General features: G+C 41.7%; 1 protein-coding gene across 9 annotated transcripts in view; it reads right to left on the reverse strand.

Moving 5' to 3' along the window:
• Positions 1-19,713, reverse strand: part of SORCS2 (sortilin related VPS10 domain containing receptor 2) — a 645,075-nt gene that overhangs the window by 586,178 nt on the left and 39,184 nt on the right. For 8 of the 9 annotated variants that reach the window (XR_012775469.1, XR_012775468.1, XR_012775467.1 and 5 more), the window contains exon 1: positions 3,293-3,664. The exons of the other annotated variant lie outside the window; for it this stretch is intronic. Coding sequence is in view for 5 of the 8 variants with exons in the window: in XM_075499712.1 (XP_075355827.1) it covers positions 3,293-3,658 (366 nt within the window). In the remaining 3 variants the exon portion in view is untranslated. Of the gene's footprint in view, positions 1-3,292; positions 3,665-19,713 lie in introns of those variants that run through there. 9 annotated transcript variants of the gene reach the window in all.

Genomic DNA, 19,713 nt, shown 5'->3' on the forward strand with positions numbered 1-19,713 from the left:
ATCCCTCAGAGAAGCAGCTGCCCCCTCTGCTTTTATGGTTATTTGTCTCTCCATCACGGAGCTCAACGGAATAATCCTACTGTATATTTCTTCTTCATTTATTTTACTAGGTGAGGTGTTTAAGAGGATATATGGTCATCTGGAGCTCATCACTGTCAAATTTTCAGCCAGGCAGCTGTAAAGGGTAAAGGAACTAGTTTAGCTCCTTGGTTTACAAAGTGCTGAGTACCTCCAATGAGGTGCCAAATGTGCGTGGTGACACTTTAAGATTGCTCAGCGCCTCCTGAGGTTTGCAGGGCCTGATCCAAAACCCCATGGTTATGACTGACAGTCCTCCCCTTGACTGCAATGAGCTTGGGACAGAACAGCGCTTCATGGCTCAAGCCTGTGCTTCTGAGGCAAGGCAAGATTTGCCATAGATTTAAGAATGCAGGGTAAGGTGCCAGGTTCAAGAAGCACTGAATCTTAGCTTTCCTACCTCCAAACACTTAACCCAGAGTAAAATAAATACATACATACATGTCTATATAAACAAACAAACATTCAGGACTACCTTAAATATGCTTTGGATCAGGTACTTATTTTCAATTGTTTTAATCTCACATACATAAAGGCAGCAAAATTCTCTCCAAACCCTTTAAGCCCATCCTGCTTCCATTGGGCTTAATGTATTTCTTCTACTTCTTTTCAAAAAAAAAAAAAACATTCTACAGACTGTCTTTACAAATCATTTTTCTCTGGAAGCCTTTGTTAAAATCAGCTCTTCTACTGGAAGCACGCAATAAAACAAAGCTAACAAGAAAAGAAGGTGCAAAAAAATGCTGACAGTCATACTGTAAAACATCCAGTGCAAAAAGACCGGCTGCTCTCATCTGGGTTAAGGCAGCAAAGAGCCTTTCATTACCAGGTCACTCGTTCAAATCCAGTCTTGCTTGATGGTAATCACCTGAAGGCAGGCAGAATAAGCAACATACTTTTCAAGTAACTCTGCAAAAGTATTTTTTATTAAATGTGTAAATATTGTAGAGAACGTCTGCAGGCATTCATGATGAGAGTATCATCCTGCAAGACTGAATTAGTAGATAGTAACTAAGCAAACAAAAAAAGAACTAAGTTGCAGCAAAGACTGTAACCACTTTCATTTATTCTGACAGTTGCCCTTTATCTTTGCTTTTGGAGAAACTACTTGATAGTATTCTAGTAAGTGAACTGTAGCATACTGTGAAAAAATAATAACATTTTAGCAATACAAGCCCTCACTGCAGCATCTGTTATTAAATCTTTGCAGAGAGGCGCGGAGAGACCACTAGTCATACATGTGGATTAGCAAGGTTCTACTATAGTCATTTTAGAGTGCAGAGCACTTTGCATGAAAGCTGTTACTTGCCTTTTATGTCAAAAAATGAACTTATGCCAACTTTTTAATACTGAATTCCTCAAGGAAGTAGTCCTAACAGCCTGCAAGCCCTGTCCACAAAAAATGGCAGCAGTCTAACAGTAGAGAAACGGAGGAAGGACAGAATCAGAATAGCTGATGCTGCTGATTTGCAACATTTTCTTTTCACAGAAAAAGGCCATCATCTTACGCTTCCTTCCTGAGCAAATCAAAAACTGTCTTTGAAAGTGTCAAGCTTTATGATGCTGACTCCAACTCTGACACCTGATTATACAAGAGCATTAACACAAGCACTCAGCGTGCTCAAGGGAATCACTGCATCCTCACCCATGGAGCCTCAGCAGCTCCACATCCTGGGTGACTCCCTAGCAAAACAGGCGAAAACCAGGACTCGTGATCCTAGAGAAAGGATGATAATTCACATACTTATGAGAAGTACAACACAAGCTCTCTGAACTGAGCCAAGTTTAAGTAAACTTTATGCTAAATTCACAAAGTTCAAGCAGAGTTGGAGCTTAGCTGAACTGTAGCAAAAACACTCAAGAGTTTTCCAGAAAAACTAAAATCCTCCAGGAAATAGTTGATCTTGAGCCTTCATAACAATATTTTCCTGTCTATAAAGTTACACAGACAGTGCAAGGTGCTATGTAATATTTACCTATGACGTGCACTGTTATGATATAATGTTTCAGTGAAGGATAAATTAGAAGCAGCAAATCCCTGAAACCACCCGTGCAAACACAGAACCATTAATGGGTCGATACATAAAGAAATGAAGACTAGCTGAGATTGAAAATGAGTTAAAAAGAGATTATGGGTGCTCACCGTGAGAGCTGCTGTCTAAAATAGATAATTAAATAATAAAGGCAAGACACGCTGCTTTAACTGCGAAAAGTTGTGAACGCTGATGCTCTAATGCAATAACACACTGGTCCCAGCGCGCGATTTTTATCCACCGACGAGGCTGTAAAAATCCTCGGGGAGCTGCTGCTATTCCCGGACCTTTGCGGGAATCCCCTCCGCGCCCCCGGCGGGGTGAAGCCTCGGGCCGTGCGGGGGGGAAGCCCGGCCGGCCCCAGCCCCCTCCGAGCACCGCCCGCGCCGTGGCAGAGGCTCCGCGCCGTGGCGGAGGCTCCGCGCCCGCCGGGCAGATCCGCCGCGGGGCCGCCCCGCTCACCCGGTCCTGCCGCTCACATCCCCCTCAAGCCCGGGGCTGGGTTTTATTTGATTTTTGTTTTGTTTCGGGTTTTTCTTTCCCCGGCGCTTGAGGAGGCAGAGCGCGGCGCGGGGAAGATTACACGGGGATGATTGAATCGAGGTGAATCGATTAAACCTCGACAATTTAATCTGGGACTTTATGCGGGGCTGGAGGAGATAATCCCCGCGCCGCGGCTCGCCCCCTGCCTCTCCTTTACCCGGAGACCCTCGGGCAGCCCCGGGGGCACGCCGATGGCACACGGACACCGCCTCGCCGCTCCGGGGCCAAGCCCTCCTCCTCCTCCTCCTCCTCCTTCTCCTCCTCCTCCTCCTCCTTCTCGCAGCGCGGCGCACACCGCGCATCCGGCTCCTCTGCAAGATGCGCGCTCGCAAACTTTCCAAACTTCTGGGGAAGTGGCGGAGGATGCGCGGGGCCGGCCCGACCCCGGCGGTGCTTCGCTTCCCGGCGGCACCTCACCGGCCGTCGGGGCGCGGCTCGCCCCGAGCGCGGCCCGCGGGGACCCCCGCGCCCTCGAGCAGCGGGCGGCGGGGGCAGCGCGCTCCGGCCGCACCGAGCCCGGCGGAGCGCAGGCGGCAGCTGCAGGCTGCGGCCCCGCAAGTTGGGGGAGCAAAGCAATGGTAAGGGCAGGGGTAAGGGCAAGGACCCCCCACCCCGCCCGCACTGCCCTTCGCACTCACGCTGCTGTTCTCGCCCGTCCAGTGCACCATCGCCTGGTTGTGAGACGCGTCCCCTTTGAGCACGAAGGAGGTGCTGATGAGGGAGACCTGCTCCCGGCCCGCCGCCGAGGACGCTCTCCTGAAGCGGCTGCCCCCCGCCGCCGCCTCGCCGCCGCGCCGCGGCTCCGGCGGGCTGCGCGCCCCGCGGGTCAGGGCTCCGGGGCGCGGGCGGCCGCAGGGCTCCGCGCAGCGCGGCGCGGCGGCGGCGCCCAGCAGCGGCAGCAGCAGCAGCAGCAGCAGCAGTAGCAGTAGCAGCGGCGGCGGCGGCAGGCGGGCGGCCCCGCGCGGAGCGGCAGCGGCGGACACGCGTGGCCCGCCGTGCGCCATGGTGGCTCTCCGGCGTGGTAGTGACAGGCGGGGAGGTGGCGGGGAGGGAGACACCGCCGCGGAGGGCGGGGGCGGGGGAGGGTTGTAACCGGAGCGGGGCTCGCGCGGCAGCGGCGTGCGCGGGGCTGCGCGCCCAGCCGGGGCGGCGCCGCCATCTGCTGGCCCGCGCCGAAACGCCGGGCGGCGGGGGGGGCTGTCGCACGCACGGACACACGGACAGGCGCGGGGTGGCGGGCACGCCCGCCCGCGCCCCGGGCGAGCGGCGGCGGGGACGGGTCTCTCCCGGCGAGGCGGGAACGGCCCGGCGTCGGCAGAGCCCGCTGCTTGTGAAGTTTCACGCCGAGCTCGTGGGAGAGGAGGCTTTGCGGGAGCGCTCTGAGCACAATTCACGCAGCCCCGCGGGGCGAGAGCCCTACAGGCCGAGGGTCGCTGGCGGCGAGCACGCAACCCCTGCCTCTGCCGGCACCGGGGATGGCCCTGGTTTGGCCGTGAGTCCCAGGGGGCTGCAGTGAAAAAGTCGGAAGGGGTCTGTTTGTCAGCAGCTGGAAGCCAAGGAACAAATGAAGTGGGTGCAAAGATACGATTCTTGTGATTAAGACGAGAGGTGCTTCCGTGCAGAGTGGGAGCCCACCCTTTCGAAAGCCTCTCAGCTCCCAGGAGGCACCAGTCTTGTCACCTGCGTTTTCCAGAGCCGATCGCTAATCCAGTATTTCCCACCCTGGGGATGTGCGACTTGTAACCTGTGAGTGATCCATGGAAGCACCAGGAAGTGCTCAGGGCAGGGTGGTCACGGCCAGGAGGGACAAGGACTGGGTCTGTGCAGTGTGGCGTAACTCAAACCAGACAGGTGAAGCGGTGGAAGAAGATTTAGGCATCACAGACTGGATGTTCTTCCTGCTCCGCTGCAGCGTGCTGTGTAACTGTGAATAAATTAGCGTACGTGAAGCGGTTTGATGCCGTAAGAGGGAGCAGGTTAGAATCACAGGGTAACTGAGGTTGGCAGGGACCTCCGGAGGATTCCTGGTCCAACCCGCTGCGCAGTCCAGGGCCAGCTCTGAAGCTGAATCTAACTTCACAGTAAGATAAGGTTGCTCAGGCCTAAATGTCAGAAAACACGCTTGAAAGAGCACCGAGGGAAGTAATGACTCCAGCTACGGGCAGACACGTTAGATGACATCTAACAGAAGAGATCTGGGCTGGGCAAAACCAAGGTGAGTAAAGTTAGTAAACCAGCTTTAGTTGTAATCTGCCTTTACCCTAATGGCCTAGAAAATTAGGATTACAAAAGCTTTTCTAGGAGGATTAATAGAAAAAATAGCATCCACTGGTCTAACTATACCATTTTAAAGGCCTGGGATGACTACCATAATGACCTAAAGTAACCTGGTCATCCCAGATGATCTTTGCATGCAGTTAGTTTCCTCAGTAAGTTAGTTTCTTATCCCTCTGAAACACAACCCTTGTAAGGAGAAAAACACCTGGTTTTCAGTGGGCAGAAAGTTAGTTTTCCAGACAAAAGCCTCTTGACTCTTGCAAACTGGTCTCAGTGACAGGTGGTGGTCAAACACTTGTTTGAAGCATTGCTGTTTGGACATGATCTTCAGGGGTGCAGAAATTAGGCAGTGATTCAACTGCTCGCAGAAAACACCCGAGTGGAAAGTCATTCCAGCTGGGGTAACACTTGCATGTTGAGTGTGTCACCTTCCATCTTTTGCACCTCTGCACAAAAAGGAACAAGGGAAAAAATGCAATGCTGAATTGTTAAGAAAACATTGACTGACCACAATTGTATCAACCAACATGAAGGAGTGATTTGTCCATTATTAGGAATTCAAGAATTTTGATTCTGACATCATGGCCTATCTCTTCTGAAATTGCAAAGATTACTCAACATTTGTAGAATAACCTAAAAATACTCAGAATAGATGGAAGGGCCTGAGTCCCTACATGTTAAAACTGGCATACAAAACCTAATACTTCATCTGAATGAATACAGTTGAACTTTGTCATGCTTATCCATTTTGCATTCACCACTGTGTTTGACAGGTAGGACTCCCAGTGAGCAGCAGATAAGAGATGATAATAACATTCCTAAGAGTCAAGCTTTTTATATCTGTCAGTAACTGACATTTCCCACAATGAGACCTAAAAAGAAAAAGAAAACCAAGCAGTAGTTCTAGAACTAATGAAGCCTGGCTTCCTCCAGCCTTGCATCTTACGGTCAACTGCAAGGTCTGCTTGAATCTTTTCCCACTGTCAGAATATCTTTCCCATGGATCTTCATAGGAACCTAATAAATCCACTAATCAAGTCCTCCTTGTCTGCACAATCACAAAACTTGCCATTTATTTTTGTGACCTCCCCATTTGCCGATTTAGTTGAAATTGCTTACAGGTTCAGATGATGTTGACCAAGGTGGATGGACAGACCCACAGCCCAACTGATTAGTCACTGATAAAGAATAATTGCATAGGCCTTTTATTCTTAGGCAAGTCAATTAAAAATCTCACCTGAAGGACGCTACAGCAGAGAGAAATGGATGTAATTCTTATTTCTCTGTATGAATTGAGAGATTTGAGTACATGGGGATGAATCACTCAACCTACCACTGTGCTTGTCACTAATTGAATCCCTTGGTATCAGGCTCTTAAGAGGTCAAGGATTAAATGGAAACAAAGGTAACTTCTCTCTTTTCCTCCTTTAGAGATTATCATAACCAAGACAGATGTGTGGGCAATGCTATGAAATATTTGCACCATCTCTTGTTTCTGCAATAAACATTCTCAGGATAGATAAAGAGAACTTCTGCCACTAAGTGAAAAGCTTTTACCTGGCCACTCCTTCAGTGGCTGTTGAAGCTGTTTTTACATCAACCAGATTAATACACACTTACTGAATCCTCCAATCTAATAAATAATGCATACTTAATATATCAGTAATTCACAATAATAAAATGTTGTAACTCTAGACTAGGGATATGGTAGCAGCAATACCTGTATTGCATTATATCACTACTGTGTACGCTTAATGACAGTATAGTTTCAAAATATGAGTATCGAGCAGATTGGATGAGAAGGCTGAGGTCTGCAAAACTGGAAAGGAAGTTTCATTATATAACTCCCATTAATGTCATTCAGAGTCCTGTAGCTAAATCACCTCAGAGGTAAAACCACGTATTTGTTTTGTCCAAAGTTAGAGGACCACATCATAGATCAGGGTCCAATTGCATTAGGTAGGTACTGTACAGAAAGAGAAAACAAAGGTTGATCCAGCTTCACAGAAATGTTTGGTTATGCAAAGGACAATCAAAATAACATACTTCTAGTCGAAAGCGTGACCAGAATATTTAATTACTTCTTACTCTGTTGTGACTATTCCAGCTGAAACACAAACAGAAGAGAACAGAATTGCTACTGATTTTTCTAGGTTTGTTAACATCAAGTATGTTAATAAAGGAAGGAAGCTAATTTACAGACCAGTGAGTATAATTTTGTCTAGAAAGCCCAAGCAAGCTAAGCACTGTAAGAGACCAACTCTGAGAGGTGAAGGGCTTTCCCAGTCTCAAACCTTGTTTAACTGGAACTTCTTAAGGGTTGCCAAAAAGCTAGTTTAGAGTGAGTTTAAGGATTCCTAAAACAAAGAGCCTTCCCTAAATTTCTGTCACCTTTTATGTCTCCTATAAACTCTGGCTCAGCAAATATATACAGGCAGACAAAAAGACAAATAACCTAGTATCAGACACCTCTGAACTCCTCTAGTCCCAGAATAGAAATAGAAAAAGCTTGAAAAAGAATTAGTGCATTGTAAATCCAAGTTTCTTCCTGTTAATGGCAGAATTATTAGTGCTATACTAATAATGTCTACTCACATTTTTATTGACTGTCAGATAAGATTAAGATTAAAAAGGTTTCAATTAACCCACTTTATTTTTACCAGGTTCATGTCTGATCAAACACTAGAAGTATTACAGAAAGCCGCAAGTTCTGCTTGAGCAGAAACCAAGATGCAATGCTAATATTCCTTTTGCTACTGGGCGTAAGGAGTACTCTTGCAAATAAAAATATTGATAACAGTTTGTTATATGTCTCATACTTACAGCCTTCTTAGGTTGATAATGCAAGATGACCGCAGATACACAACATGATGAAAATCACAAAAGAATTACCCATGTAAGCATGCTCCTTATAGATTGTTTACCTCTTTTAAAGGTTGATTTAAATTAATGTATTGGGATGTATTTAGGATACCTTATTCTATTCATTAGGTACAAACCAATTTCCATTTACGTTGTGTTTATGTTAACAACATCATTAAGAGCACAGTGACCTGCAGGGTTTTAGACAAAATGCTCATGCATGAAAACAACTTAATCTCACACATCTTATCAAAATGCCTGACTTCAAAATAGCCTTATTACTCACTCAGACCACATTTTAAGCTAACAAATTAATAAATGGCAAAGCTTTATTGCCTTGTTACCCAATTAAAAAAAATGAAATGCTTTCTTCTGTGTTAAATGCAAATTATTATACATAATGCCATACCCTGACTTCCCTTATGCCAAACAGCAGAGTTTTTATTTAGCTAGGCCTCTCGGGATCCAAAATAATTTCTATTTGTATTACTACAAATACAAAAAAAAATCTTTCTATAGTCAACAAATCTAGGTGTCTTAACACTTTTGTCAATAGTTGTTCCATTTGAGAGAATAAAAAATCAAGCAGATGTCAGATTGTTTTGTTCACATTAATTCACTGATACATTGCTGTCAGCCGCTAGCCCAGATGCCCACAGAAGAAAGCCTAATTAACAGGAAGCAATACTTGTCACTAGAAAAACAAAACTCTGCTTCTGTGGGCAGTTCTGAAGTCAAAAAAGTGAGTAGCTGCCTTTGTTCTATGAAGGACTGACTAAGGAACAAAGTACACATTCAACTATCCTATTCAAATTTGAACAGTATAAAAGAGAGTAGATTTCAGGATAGTGTATTATCTCTGATTATTATGGAGAGCTGTGTTGAGGTATGAGTATACTAACTGGCATACACCTATGAGAAAAAATTTGGAAGAGCTGTAAATTATTTCAGGGAAAGCTAAATAGCTTCTAATTTTATCAGTTATCAAAAGCATGTGCACAGAGAAAACTGACACAACCACCCACCTTTATGTAGGACAGTAGCCCCTAAACAAGAAGTCACTGAGGTTGTCTAGAAACCTCATCCTTTGAGCATCTTCTACTCCCATCTAATTCAGTGAAAGTAATTGAACAGCTCAGCACCTTGCAGGATTTTTACTAGTAAGTAGGTAAATATACACGGTAATTTTCTCTAGTTCTAGCTCATAAAATGAAAGAGAAAAAAGTTGTAAAAGTACTGTCGCTTACAAAACAGTCTGACAATGAATACAAGCTGCCTTCAGCCCCTGAAGTTTTATCTTCCATCAATCAGAAAAAAAACAAAAATACAACTAACCTGTATAAATTTGTTATGCCACAGAGCCTGAAACAGTGGCTTAGTCTGAAATAGAAAACATATGGTGAAGCATAATGTTGTGGTAGCTATTGCAAGACTACCTGTCTTCAGCCTTCGTAATGTCTCACCAACAATTAATGGGGAGAGCTCTGAAACCATGAGAAAGTTGGATTAATTATCTACACCTTAAAAGCTCACAACAGAACAAGAACAGCTTTTTCTTTTATGTGGCTAGCTAGACTGTGGGAGTTTGTTTTTCACAGAATAGCTTTGCACTCATGCTTTTTCTGTCCTAAAATTTCATGAAGCTTATTCGAGAAAATATGGAAAGCTGGGGAAGATTTGGGTGTTTAGGTAAGTAAAATGTGGTGTGAAGGATGTAATTCTCAGGTTTACATTCAGCTTCATATAGGTACACATATGCAGTTCCTTTTATTTTAAAAATACTGTTAATGTCTTACCAACCACCTACATTCTGATCTAATCTTACCAGTATTTTTACCAGTGTCATTTTATTAATCAGTTTGCTAATATGGTTGCATTTCTGAGAAAATGGTATCAGAAAAATAAATAAGTATTAAGCTCAACTAAACCAAATCCATTCTAAATCAGTCTTTTGGTCTTTTGCAAAGGATCCCTCAAGGCACCATTTTTCTAATAGGAGATCTTCCCATCTGGTAAATGTTTACGGGGAAGTCAGTATGACATGTTTACAGCTACCTCGATCCTCTCAAACTCTTCATGGGAAGAGCTTAGCAAGGAATGCAGATGTGAGTAGGCTCCAATTTATGGTTAATAGGTTTTGACCAACAGAGCAAATCCTTTCTATTGCAAGCATACAAGCTTAAGTTGGTGTGGGACTGGGTACTAACTGTGTGGTCTTGCGTGCCTATTTGAAGGGGTGGGGAAGGATTTTGCTGTAAGTTTTCCAGGGAGTTTGCTAAATTTTGTCTCATGGCTGAGATCTGCAGATATAGCAGTGGCTGGTTCAAAGCCAAACCAACAAAAATGAGAGAGTTTTATGTAGAAGACATATTCAACTAAAACATCGTAGAAGACCACACTATTTTCAATCTGTGAAACAGATTTACTTAAAGTAACATCCTTCAGGAATACATGCTTTAAATAATTAACAGAATATTACATTAATTTTGTTTAGGTAGTACTTTTTTCTGAGCTGGCTTATTCTTTTCCATGTCTTTTTTTTTTTCCTTGTTTGTTTGCAATATAGCTTTGCATGGTCTAGATGAATGGATAAAGATGTCCCCCCCCCTTTCCCCAAAAAGGCAAGTTACCAAAGTAATGTAGCAGTCTGAAAAATGTGTACTATCAGATGCCAGGGAACCTGACTATCACACATTTTGGAGAAGACCATTTTCAAAAAAAGCCATATGGGTAATAGTGAAAATTAAAGTAATAGAAACATAAAAGACAACTGGCACCAATTCCTCTCCTACAAGCTATTGTTCCTGAAAAATGGAACAGCTGAAGGCAGATGTTTTGTGTAAGTAAAAGGCTGGAGGGTGTTGGAATCACAAGCTGGAGAAATACAAAGGACTTCATACTTTCCAAGGCTCCCCTTATCAATTCTATTTCTACATTTAAACACTCATTTCTTTTAAATCATTCTTGCTCTGCATTTGAGCTAGTAAAACAAAAAAACCCCCCATATATTGTAACATCTTAAGTCTTGTTTTATGCACCAAGCCAGCTTACTTATATCAAGACAATATACTACTTCTCCCAAAGAAAAGGTACCTTTTAGTATTGTCCTATGAATATAGGATGACCGAACTAACTTGAAAAAACCAAACTGGTGCATAAATATCAAATGGTTTTGAACAACCCTCTATAAATTCCATTATCAGTACCTCTTATAAACAGACAGAATGAAAAAATATCCAAAAGAAAAGCATTTCTCTATCTTTTTTTCTTTCCTATGCAGTATTTTCTCTCCAATCCCAAACAATTGCAGCCTACCCTAAAGTTCCCTTTGACCCCAAATCTTGAAAGAGCCTAAATCTGTAAAGATGCAGGTAGGCATTTTCAATGCTTTTGACTCCTAACTTCTACGAAGATCAATAGGAGCTAAGAGCCCAAATGCTTTAGAAAATGAATTTGCCTTTAGAAATCTGGCATGAGTGGTTGTTTCAATTTTCTGTGGGATTATCAAAAAACAGGGAAGTCTGGGAAACTTGTATGTTTTCCCATGTGCCTGCTACATCATTCACTTGGAAACTGGGAATAAGTACTGTGTGAGAAGTAAATAAGAGCAAATGTGTATCCATAGGAAAGTTTATCGATTCAGCAGCTTATAGATTCACAGTATTTTTCTTAGAGCTCCAGCTATTGGAATCAGGAGACTGCATAAAAATCTCAGTGTTGGCACTTAGAAAGTCGGATAGTCCTCATGTTTTCAAAGAAAGACCGACAACACAGAAAAAATTAATCGTCTAGACTCAGGATATTGGAAGACAGAGAAAGTGAAGTGAAGAATTTCATTTTAATGTCACATTCTTTAAGACATTCTCATAATTCTTCAACATTTTAGTTTTTCTTTTGCAGTGCTGTGGCAGAAAGGTATAGCATGAGTTTCTCACCATCTTCTTCTCCTGCCTGACTAAACTTGCAAAAGATTTTAGTGGTTATTACATTACAGGACCTGAGCTGATTTCTGGTTTTGAAATGATACTTGGGAAATAATTTTTAAGAAAAAAAGGACCTTAACTAGGATTTTTTTTTCCATCTTTATTTGGTAATTCTGTATCCCTGATCTACAGAAGATGGAACCAGAAATCTGGGAAAGATGGACATTAGAAACACCTAACAAAACAAATCTGCTTAGGGCTCATGAAAGAGCATATGAAATCTGAATTTGCATCACCAAAACTGTAAAAATTGACAGAGAAACAGAGAATGACTTTTATATATATTTTAGTAACAAACCTACTGCTAAATTCCCATACTTCACTCTAATTTCATATACGATTCAGGCTGTAGCACCCAGAAAAGTAGTACATTTATCCACCAAAATAATTAAAATAAATACAACTGGGGGGAAAAAAATTAATGAAATAGAATGATCAGATCTTTTCTCCCAAGACAACTTGCTCAAGAAAAACACAGTAAGGCCGCAGATTTGTTTCTGCTATTGTAAAGATTCTGCAATTTTAGTCTGCTGTAATCATATAAATTCATCCATCAATAAACATAACTACTCTAAGTCTTATTCAAGAAAAGCCATTAAAAATACCTGAATGGTAGAGCAAAGATAGCAGTCTGAAAAGCAAACATACCATCCATAGCTATTTTTAGAAGACCTAAACCACCTACACCATACTGTCAAAAATTACTTTTTCCCATGAATTTTAAAACTGTTTCATGTGGCAAAAATAATCACCCTTTGTGCCTATAGTGCAGTGTTTATGTGTTTTCCCTTGTTCAGCTTTCAACCCAGGAATAAATCATTGTTCCTGCAATTTTCCAGCAGTGCTCTTGTAGTTTTAGCCTGTATGGAACTGCATCAGAGGACACAAATCTTCTGTTTGGGGAAGAAAAGAAAAAAAAAAAGACAAAAAGACTTCTCATGGGCTCTCTGTTGTCAGCAGAAAAAAATATTAGTGAATATATTCAGTTGTAGCTGGCTTGATGCAGAATTTTTCTCATTCTCAGTTTATTTCTACCACTTTATTTTCAAAGCACATTCATTTTCTAGGTTTTCCACCTTAGCTGTATTAGTAGTTATTCCTAGGGATATGAGTATTACTGTGAACAGGGTGCATACTTGACCTCTTTTTATATTGGCTGAGTCTCCCTCCATCTCCAAAACCAGTCTAATTCTTTGTCAAGCTGTGGAATATTGCACATGGTCCCTGGACTTCATTATTTCAATCAGTCACTACAGCAGCATTTGATATGGTGCTTGTCACTGTTGGGTTATAAATTATGGAAAATATGTTGAATACATTACTGACTTTGCAATGACAAAAAAGAGCAATACAAGAAGGTCCTACGCCAAGGCTCACAAATCAGCAAAGACCTTGAGCAGACATTTAAATCATGCAAGTGGATCCACTGATTTCACTAGGAATCTTCCTTTGCATCCCTTGAAACAAAACATTTTTGTGCATTTTTAAAAAGGGTTAAATATGGAGAAAATCCCAACTTCATGTCCATTGCATTCACTAAGCATTAGCATTTCAAAGGAGAAGGATTGACTTCATAGGAGTATTTCCCATACTAATGATGCCCCAATGTAAGCTGTCATATTTGTCATCTGGACTTTTTATTTCCAGCTTACCCTAAAGTCTTATTCGTGTTGTGACCCCTAACCTAGGTTGGAAACCCATTTGCAGCATGGTTGAAAGGAGTGGCCACTTAGTCATCTGAGGTTTGTAGATCTTGCAGGGCTGAAACCTTAGAGATACCTGGATTCCAGGAATGCCATCAGGTCAACAAACCAGCCAAATTAAAGGGCATTTCTGTGTGTGGGTTATACAGAGGATGCTAATCTAGGACGGGTCATGCAATGCCACAGAACTACGGCTGCTAGTTCTGGTCACCGAATACCTACTAGAGAATAAAAGTAGCCTCTAGCCATTCAGAAGTTAACCACCTCTGAAATATACATCAAATTTAATCATGTCTTAACAGCTACTGCCATTCACTTATTTCTTCTCCTACTATAAATGTTGTTTCTGAACCTTAGATAGACTTGCTACCATGCAAACCAAGCCTACAGTGATCTTTTAGGTGGATGTATGCCTTAAATGAGCTCAAGTGTAAGAAAATGTGACTCCATTAGAGCCACAATGCAAATGAGATACGTTTCCTAACAGTTTTGCTTTGACTCAGTTCCATTATTTCCAGTTAGTTAGATATTCTTTCAATCCCTCTGAAAAGTTTCATTCTTTCCCTTCATGATGTATATTCACTTTAAATAGTTCTGCCAATATTCCCCATCATTGTCTTGTAATTGTGGTTTCCCCAAGTTTTACACAGTAAGCCAGATTCACATCTACTGGTAAAAGAGATAACCAAACTAGCTCTAAACAAGTTCAGTCGTGCCTTCCCCAGCTACGTTACCAAGGTTGCTGTGCATATGCTAACTTGCACAGCTGAAACTCTAACACTGCACTAACTCCTTCCTGAATCACTTGTCTCACTGGACACCAGGAAGAGATTCACACTCACACTTGGTTTTTCCTTTGGGAGCTCCCTGGAGGGGCAAGTCAGGATCCGACTTATCTTCATAAAAGGTTTATTGATTATGAAAGTTCCATACCACTTTTGATCTTTTATCTTCTCCTTGAACTCCAGAAGATACATATTAGGCATCCATGTATCCTGTACTACAAGAGGACCTTGCTCTTCAGCAGCAGAGCTTTCATGAGGGTCTGTGCAACTTCCAGGGAATATTATCCCCTGTGCGATTGATTCTTTTCAAAAATACACTTCACCAAATTCCTACTTTATTTTGAGCTAACATCTTCAAAAATATAGTGCAACAAGCAGTGTTCAAAGTAGGTTTTCCTACAAAACCTGAGATTATTAATGCCAGATCTTGCATTTGAAGACACAAACCCATGCAGATTATAAACTATGCATTTATAACTTCATTGAAATCAGTAAACATACCACTTACTCCTGTAGTTATTTTGACCCTGTAATTTTGAGTGTTAAAAAAATATGAACCTACAATATGATAACAAAGAAATGCAGAAGAAAGGAAGGTGGAAATGAAAGGAGATATTTGCAAATATTTTAATTGAAAGTTAATTTATGTGAACTATAATCTAACAAAATATTGCCAAGAGATGACCCATTAAAGACAGTAAGATGAGAACATTGTCATTGACTTCAGTGGGAGCAAGATGAGGCTTTGTAGTTAATCATATACCAGTCTACTGAGCCAGGGCCAGACTCTGAAGGTAATCAAATACCTCCTACAGGCTGCTATTCTGATGAGCATGAGTAGATCACATCAAATTCTGTGCAATACATATGCTTTACACTTCTCAGAGTAGCATCTGCTTCTTTTATATATGTGTGCATGTCTCGCAAGTGTTTGGGTAGGGAATCCTTGGACAATAATATTTTAGAAGAGCTTTTGTTGGCTGTATTTATTTTCCAAACATGTGCAGGTGTGAGAGGCAGAAAGGTTTGGCTCTTAAAGCCAAAACATTCCTCATTTGCACACCTGCACTTCTGGCTGAAGAGCAGAATGCTGAGAGCCTGTAAGTGGCACTGCTGTATGATTAATATTAATGTTTAACATTTACTAGCCCTGTGCATTGACTAAGCTAATCAAAACTAAATAAGGTGTGGCACTATCCAACTGGCTAAAAATACAGCAAATTACATCAAATTCTTATCCCTTTTGAAGTCAATGGAGTTAATTGTTCCAAGCACCATATGTGTTGAGAAGCTTAGACTTGGTTATTGACCAAGTACTGAAAAGGACACTTTTTATGTAGCACTGACCAGTACAGAAAAGGCATTCATCTGCCATGTTGTCTGAACATCCTTCCTGCCAAATCCTCAAGGAACCACGTTGGATGAGATACTTAAAAACAGTCTTCTCCTCAATCAAAATTTCAACATAGCATCTGTTTTACTGTATTCAACAGCAGCCAGATCATCAGTACACACCAAATCTATGAAACTCCCACAGGATTCCCCTGTGACACACATGTGATACACTGATGCGTTCACTCAGGACTTTCTCAGGTGGCTGGACTGTGGTGCTAAGCTTTCTTTTTAGAGCACTTTTATTGCAAAAGAAACCTGTGAACACTTGTCTAGTTCTAGAAGAGCACTGGGAACAACTTTCTCAGTGATTGTTCCATATGAGAACTGAAATTGCCTCTCTGCTATTTTTATTATGTATTTCTCAAATAACTGTCAGTAAGCACTCCATTGTCAGAACACTTTAGACTAAACACATTCAAACTATAATTCACCAGCTATGAATGTTTCCCCCCCAGGCTGTATTCCCATGGATTTCTCTAAGATGCGTTCTCCTTTTCAAGCCAGGATTTTCTTCCAGGCTTAGTATGGAGGATTCATACATTTCTGATTGGCTGCTAGATATCCAGGGTATCAGCCAAAATAGTAGCTACTAGTAGCTATCAGGCTAATGTGCAAATATTTCTGTGCAAAATACCTTACACAGAAATATGTCACCTGTACCATTTGGTCAATGACCTGAGTTCCCTGTCTACAGAGGCGAGCGGCTCACTCTAGACTAGAGCCCAAGGGTATCATACAGACATTAGGGATGACTGTCAGAGGAGAGAAGTGAAGCCTGAGAATAAAGCTAATACGGCAGCAAGATCTCATTCTTCTCAGCTGAGGATGGGGCTAGAAGTAAAGGGTCCAAAGTGCAGAAAGAAATATTAAGGTAAGGTATCCGGAAAAGTTCCCTAAGGTGAATTGCCAACACTTGGAAGAGAATGCCTCCGGTGACTGCAGATCCCCATGCAGTTTTTTAAGGACCAGTAGAACAAGGCTTTGTAAGAATGGCTGAGGTACAGCTGATCCTGGTTTGGAGCCAAGAGGTTCACCAGATGACCATTACCAGCCATATTTTGTCTGCGTATAGGCCTTATTTTAAATGAAAACACCACAAATGGGAATTTAGCCCTCAGCTGCATGGAGGCCATGCATCCAGAGCGAAAGCACTCAGTAACACCTTTGGCTCAGCTCTTCCTGGAGCTCTTTTCAACCAGCTATTCCTTTTACTCCTTTCAAGCTACAGTCCTTCATGTATACATTAGTTTCCTGGCCCATTTGCATAGAGTTTTTCAAAACTCTTCTATGCTTTAGGCTTATATTATCATTTAGTTTTCCAGTCACTCTGCTTGCCAGCTTCTTTACCCTCCATTACCTTGTCTGATAGAATTTAGATTGCTGTTCCAGTATCTACTTCACCGACCCATTTAAAAGTCATTCTTAAGCACTCTTGTATTATTTCTATAGCAACTTTCATTTATTATTCTCAAAACCTCTTACATGTTGTACATACAGGTCTAAGATAGCACCTTACATTAAGATGCTATAAAAAATTATGAGGAGAAAAGTATGTCTTAGATAGAAGTTTTAGTAGTGGAATATTTTGTAGCTTTTTTTAAGCAGACAATTCATCTATCAATAATAACTTTTTATCATGTCATCGGTACAAAAGACTTCCTGTGCATAAAACCATGAATACAACACTATGATAGGGAGTGCTTGTTATTAACCTTACAGTGTATTTAGTGTTTTTATTTAGTGTTTCTATTTAGTATTTTTATTGCTGTAGCTACAGAGACTTTTTTTTTTTTTAAAGTCTTCACTTGAACATGGGTCTCAGGCATAAGAAAATACTGTCTCAATTTTAACACTCTCTTACCTTAGTGCTTAGTAATATCTGAATCAAAGGTTTGATTCTGCCTATTATAAACACAAGGACTGCTCCTTCCACACCACATTTCAGTACTATAGGTCTCCAGGTTAGACTTGGACCTATGTCTACTTTTAGTGCCATTGTGACTACCTCTAGTTTTTACAGTTCACTGCTCTGCTCCATTTCCCTTGTCATAGCCCCCCATTACCTTTAACTTATGTAGTAAGCTCTTATGAACTAAGATTACCTTTTCTATCAAGTTTGTATTCTGCTTGACAAAATGGGCCAGAGACCTCCAATCTCCCATCACATTAAGTGCTTCACCATTGATTTCTAAAAAAGATGAGAAGGGGAAAAATAATACAAGCAAAGTAATGTAGAAGTGGAGGACCCTAAAAGGAGAGCAGGTAATGAAGGAAGAACATGGCACTCCATGCATGTGAAAGCAGTAGGAGGAGCCAGATAAACAAAGCAATGGAGAAGGAGAGACTACTGGCATGTATAAGCTGGGAAGCACCTTTGCATACTTAACATGGGGAGTAGCAGTTACACCAAGCAAGTAGCCAGCAGTAGCTGTTTGTGAGGCTCAGAAGGGAAAGAGCTAAAGGAAGTACTGGTCAAAGAAGTATCTGCTCCAGAGCCAGTCACATCCAGTGAAGAGAATCTGGCCATTTGGGACCTCTGAAACTCTTTAAGACCAGGAAAGAGTCCATTAGAAGAGATCGAAGGGGTAAGGTCTCATCTTCCTGGATGAACTGCACAGCTGGTGGTAATGTAAGTGCCCTGTAAAGACCTTGTAAATGGCATGACAAGGTACTCAAACATTCTTTTCCACTAGGAGGTCACATTTTTAGAAAAAAAAAATTGAGAACAGATGCAAAGACAGTTTTCACTATTGTACATATATATGGTGTGCCTACACTTTAAATACTGTGTGGAGTGCTGATCTCAGAAAGGATGTAACATCTCAGAAAGGATGTAACAGAACCAGAAGGAAATGTGCAACAATGATGATTGGAAGTATGAGTGACATCTGTATGAGAAGAGGCTAGTCAGACTCTTGAGCTTGGATGAAGGATGACTGAAGAGGAGTACAGCATAGTTCTATGAAATAATTGGTAGGGAGAAAGCAGCTGATGAATTCAACGTGCAGCAGGTCTAAAACATACAAAATGAAACACTTCTTAACATAATTAAATTCCAGGTGAGAAGTTGTGGAATCCGGAAGTACAAAGAGACATTGGAGAGAGGTTAATGGTGCATCAAAGCTTTTGAGCATCATGGTGCAGATGAAACATCCAGGTCTGAAAGTCCTGAAGTTGCCATTTACAGAAAGGTTGAATGGCGCCAGGTAAAGATTATTCAGTATTTGCCCTGTTTCTTTTATTTTTCCCCAAACATCTGTTACTGGGTATTGAGAGACAGTGTTTTATTTATAGCTCTTTGCTCTGTTTGTATCACCATTTTAACTTTTTAAATGCAAAGTAACTTAACTATAAAAGGAGAGAGCAGCAGCAAGCACACCTTTCTATCTCTGTGAAGCTACATTCAGATATGAAGCAACAATAACAAAATAACAACACAGGCATGTGAAATTCAATTTTTTACATGTCATTTTCCACTACTTTCAGACAGCATTATCAAACTAGCCAAACAACTACCAGAATTATGTCCTATTCCCATTAATTTCATGAAACAGAATTCACTTTTGCAAGACATTAAGCAAGTCAGCCACGTGAATATCTGGGTCACAACAAACTTGGTGCAAAAGCACCAAGCTTAGTTAAAGTCTCCCTCTTATTGAATACGTTACTTCAGTGAGGGAAACGGTGCAAGATTACTGAGTTGCAAGAATCCATCATCTAGTCACAGAGGGATTTAGGGAAATGAAATGATTCAGTGTCTCAGAAATTGCGAGGGTGGACTGGAGTATGTGTTCTGGACAAATAGGATTAAAGACATAATGGCAAAAACAGAACTGCAGAAAGAAAGTCTGTTTCTGTTGGATAGATTAATATTAGTTACTGGACATTTTCAGCAACAATTTTGGTTAAAATGTATTGAACTCTTCCTAGTGCATAGTGAAGGTAAACTTCTAGTAATGCTCACCAGGGAAAAAGACCTGCTTTCTGAAAAATCAGTTCCAGCCCCATACAGGGTGACAACTTCAGCTTTTGAGTTTTTACTACGCACCAATCT

This window comes from Mycteria americana, chromosome 4 (assembly GCF_035582795.1).
Source record: "Mycteria americana isolate JAX WOST 10 ecotype Jacksonville Zoo and Gardens chromosome 4, USCA_MyAme_1.0, whole genome shotgun sequence".
Classification (NCBI taxonomy): domain Eukaryota; kingdom Metazoa; phylum Chordata; class Aves; order Ciconiiformes; family Ciconiidae; genus Mycteria; species Mycteria americana.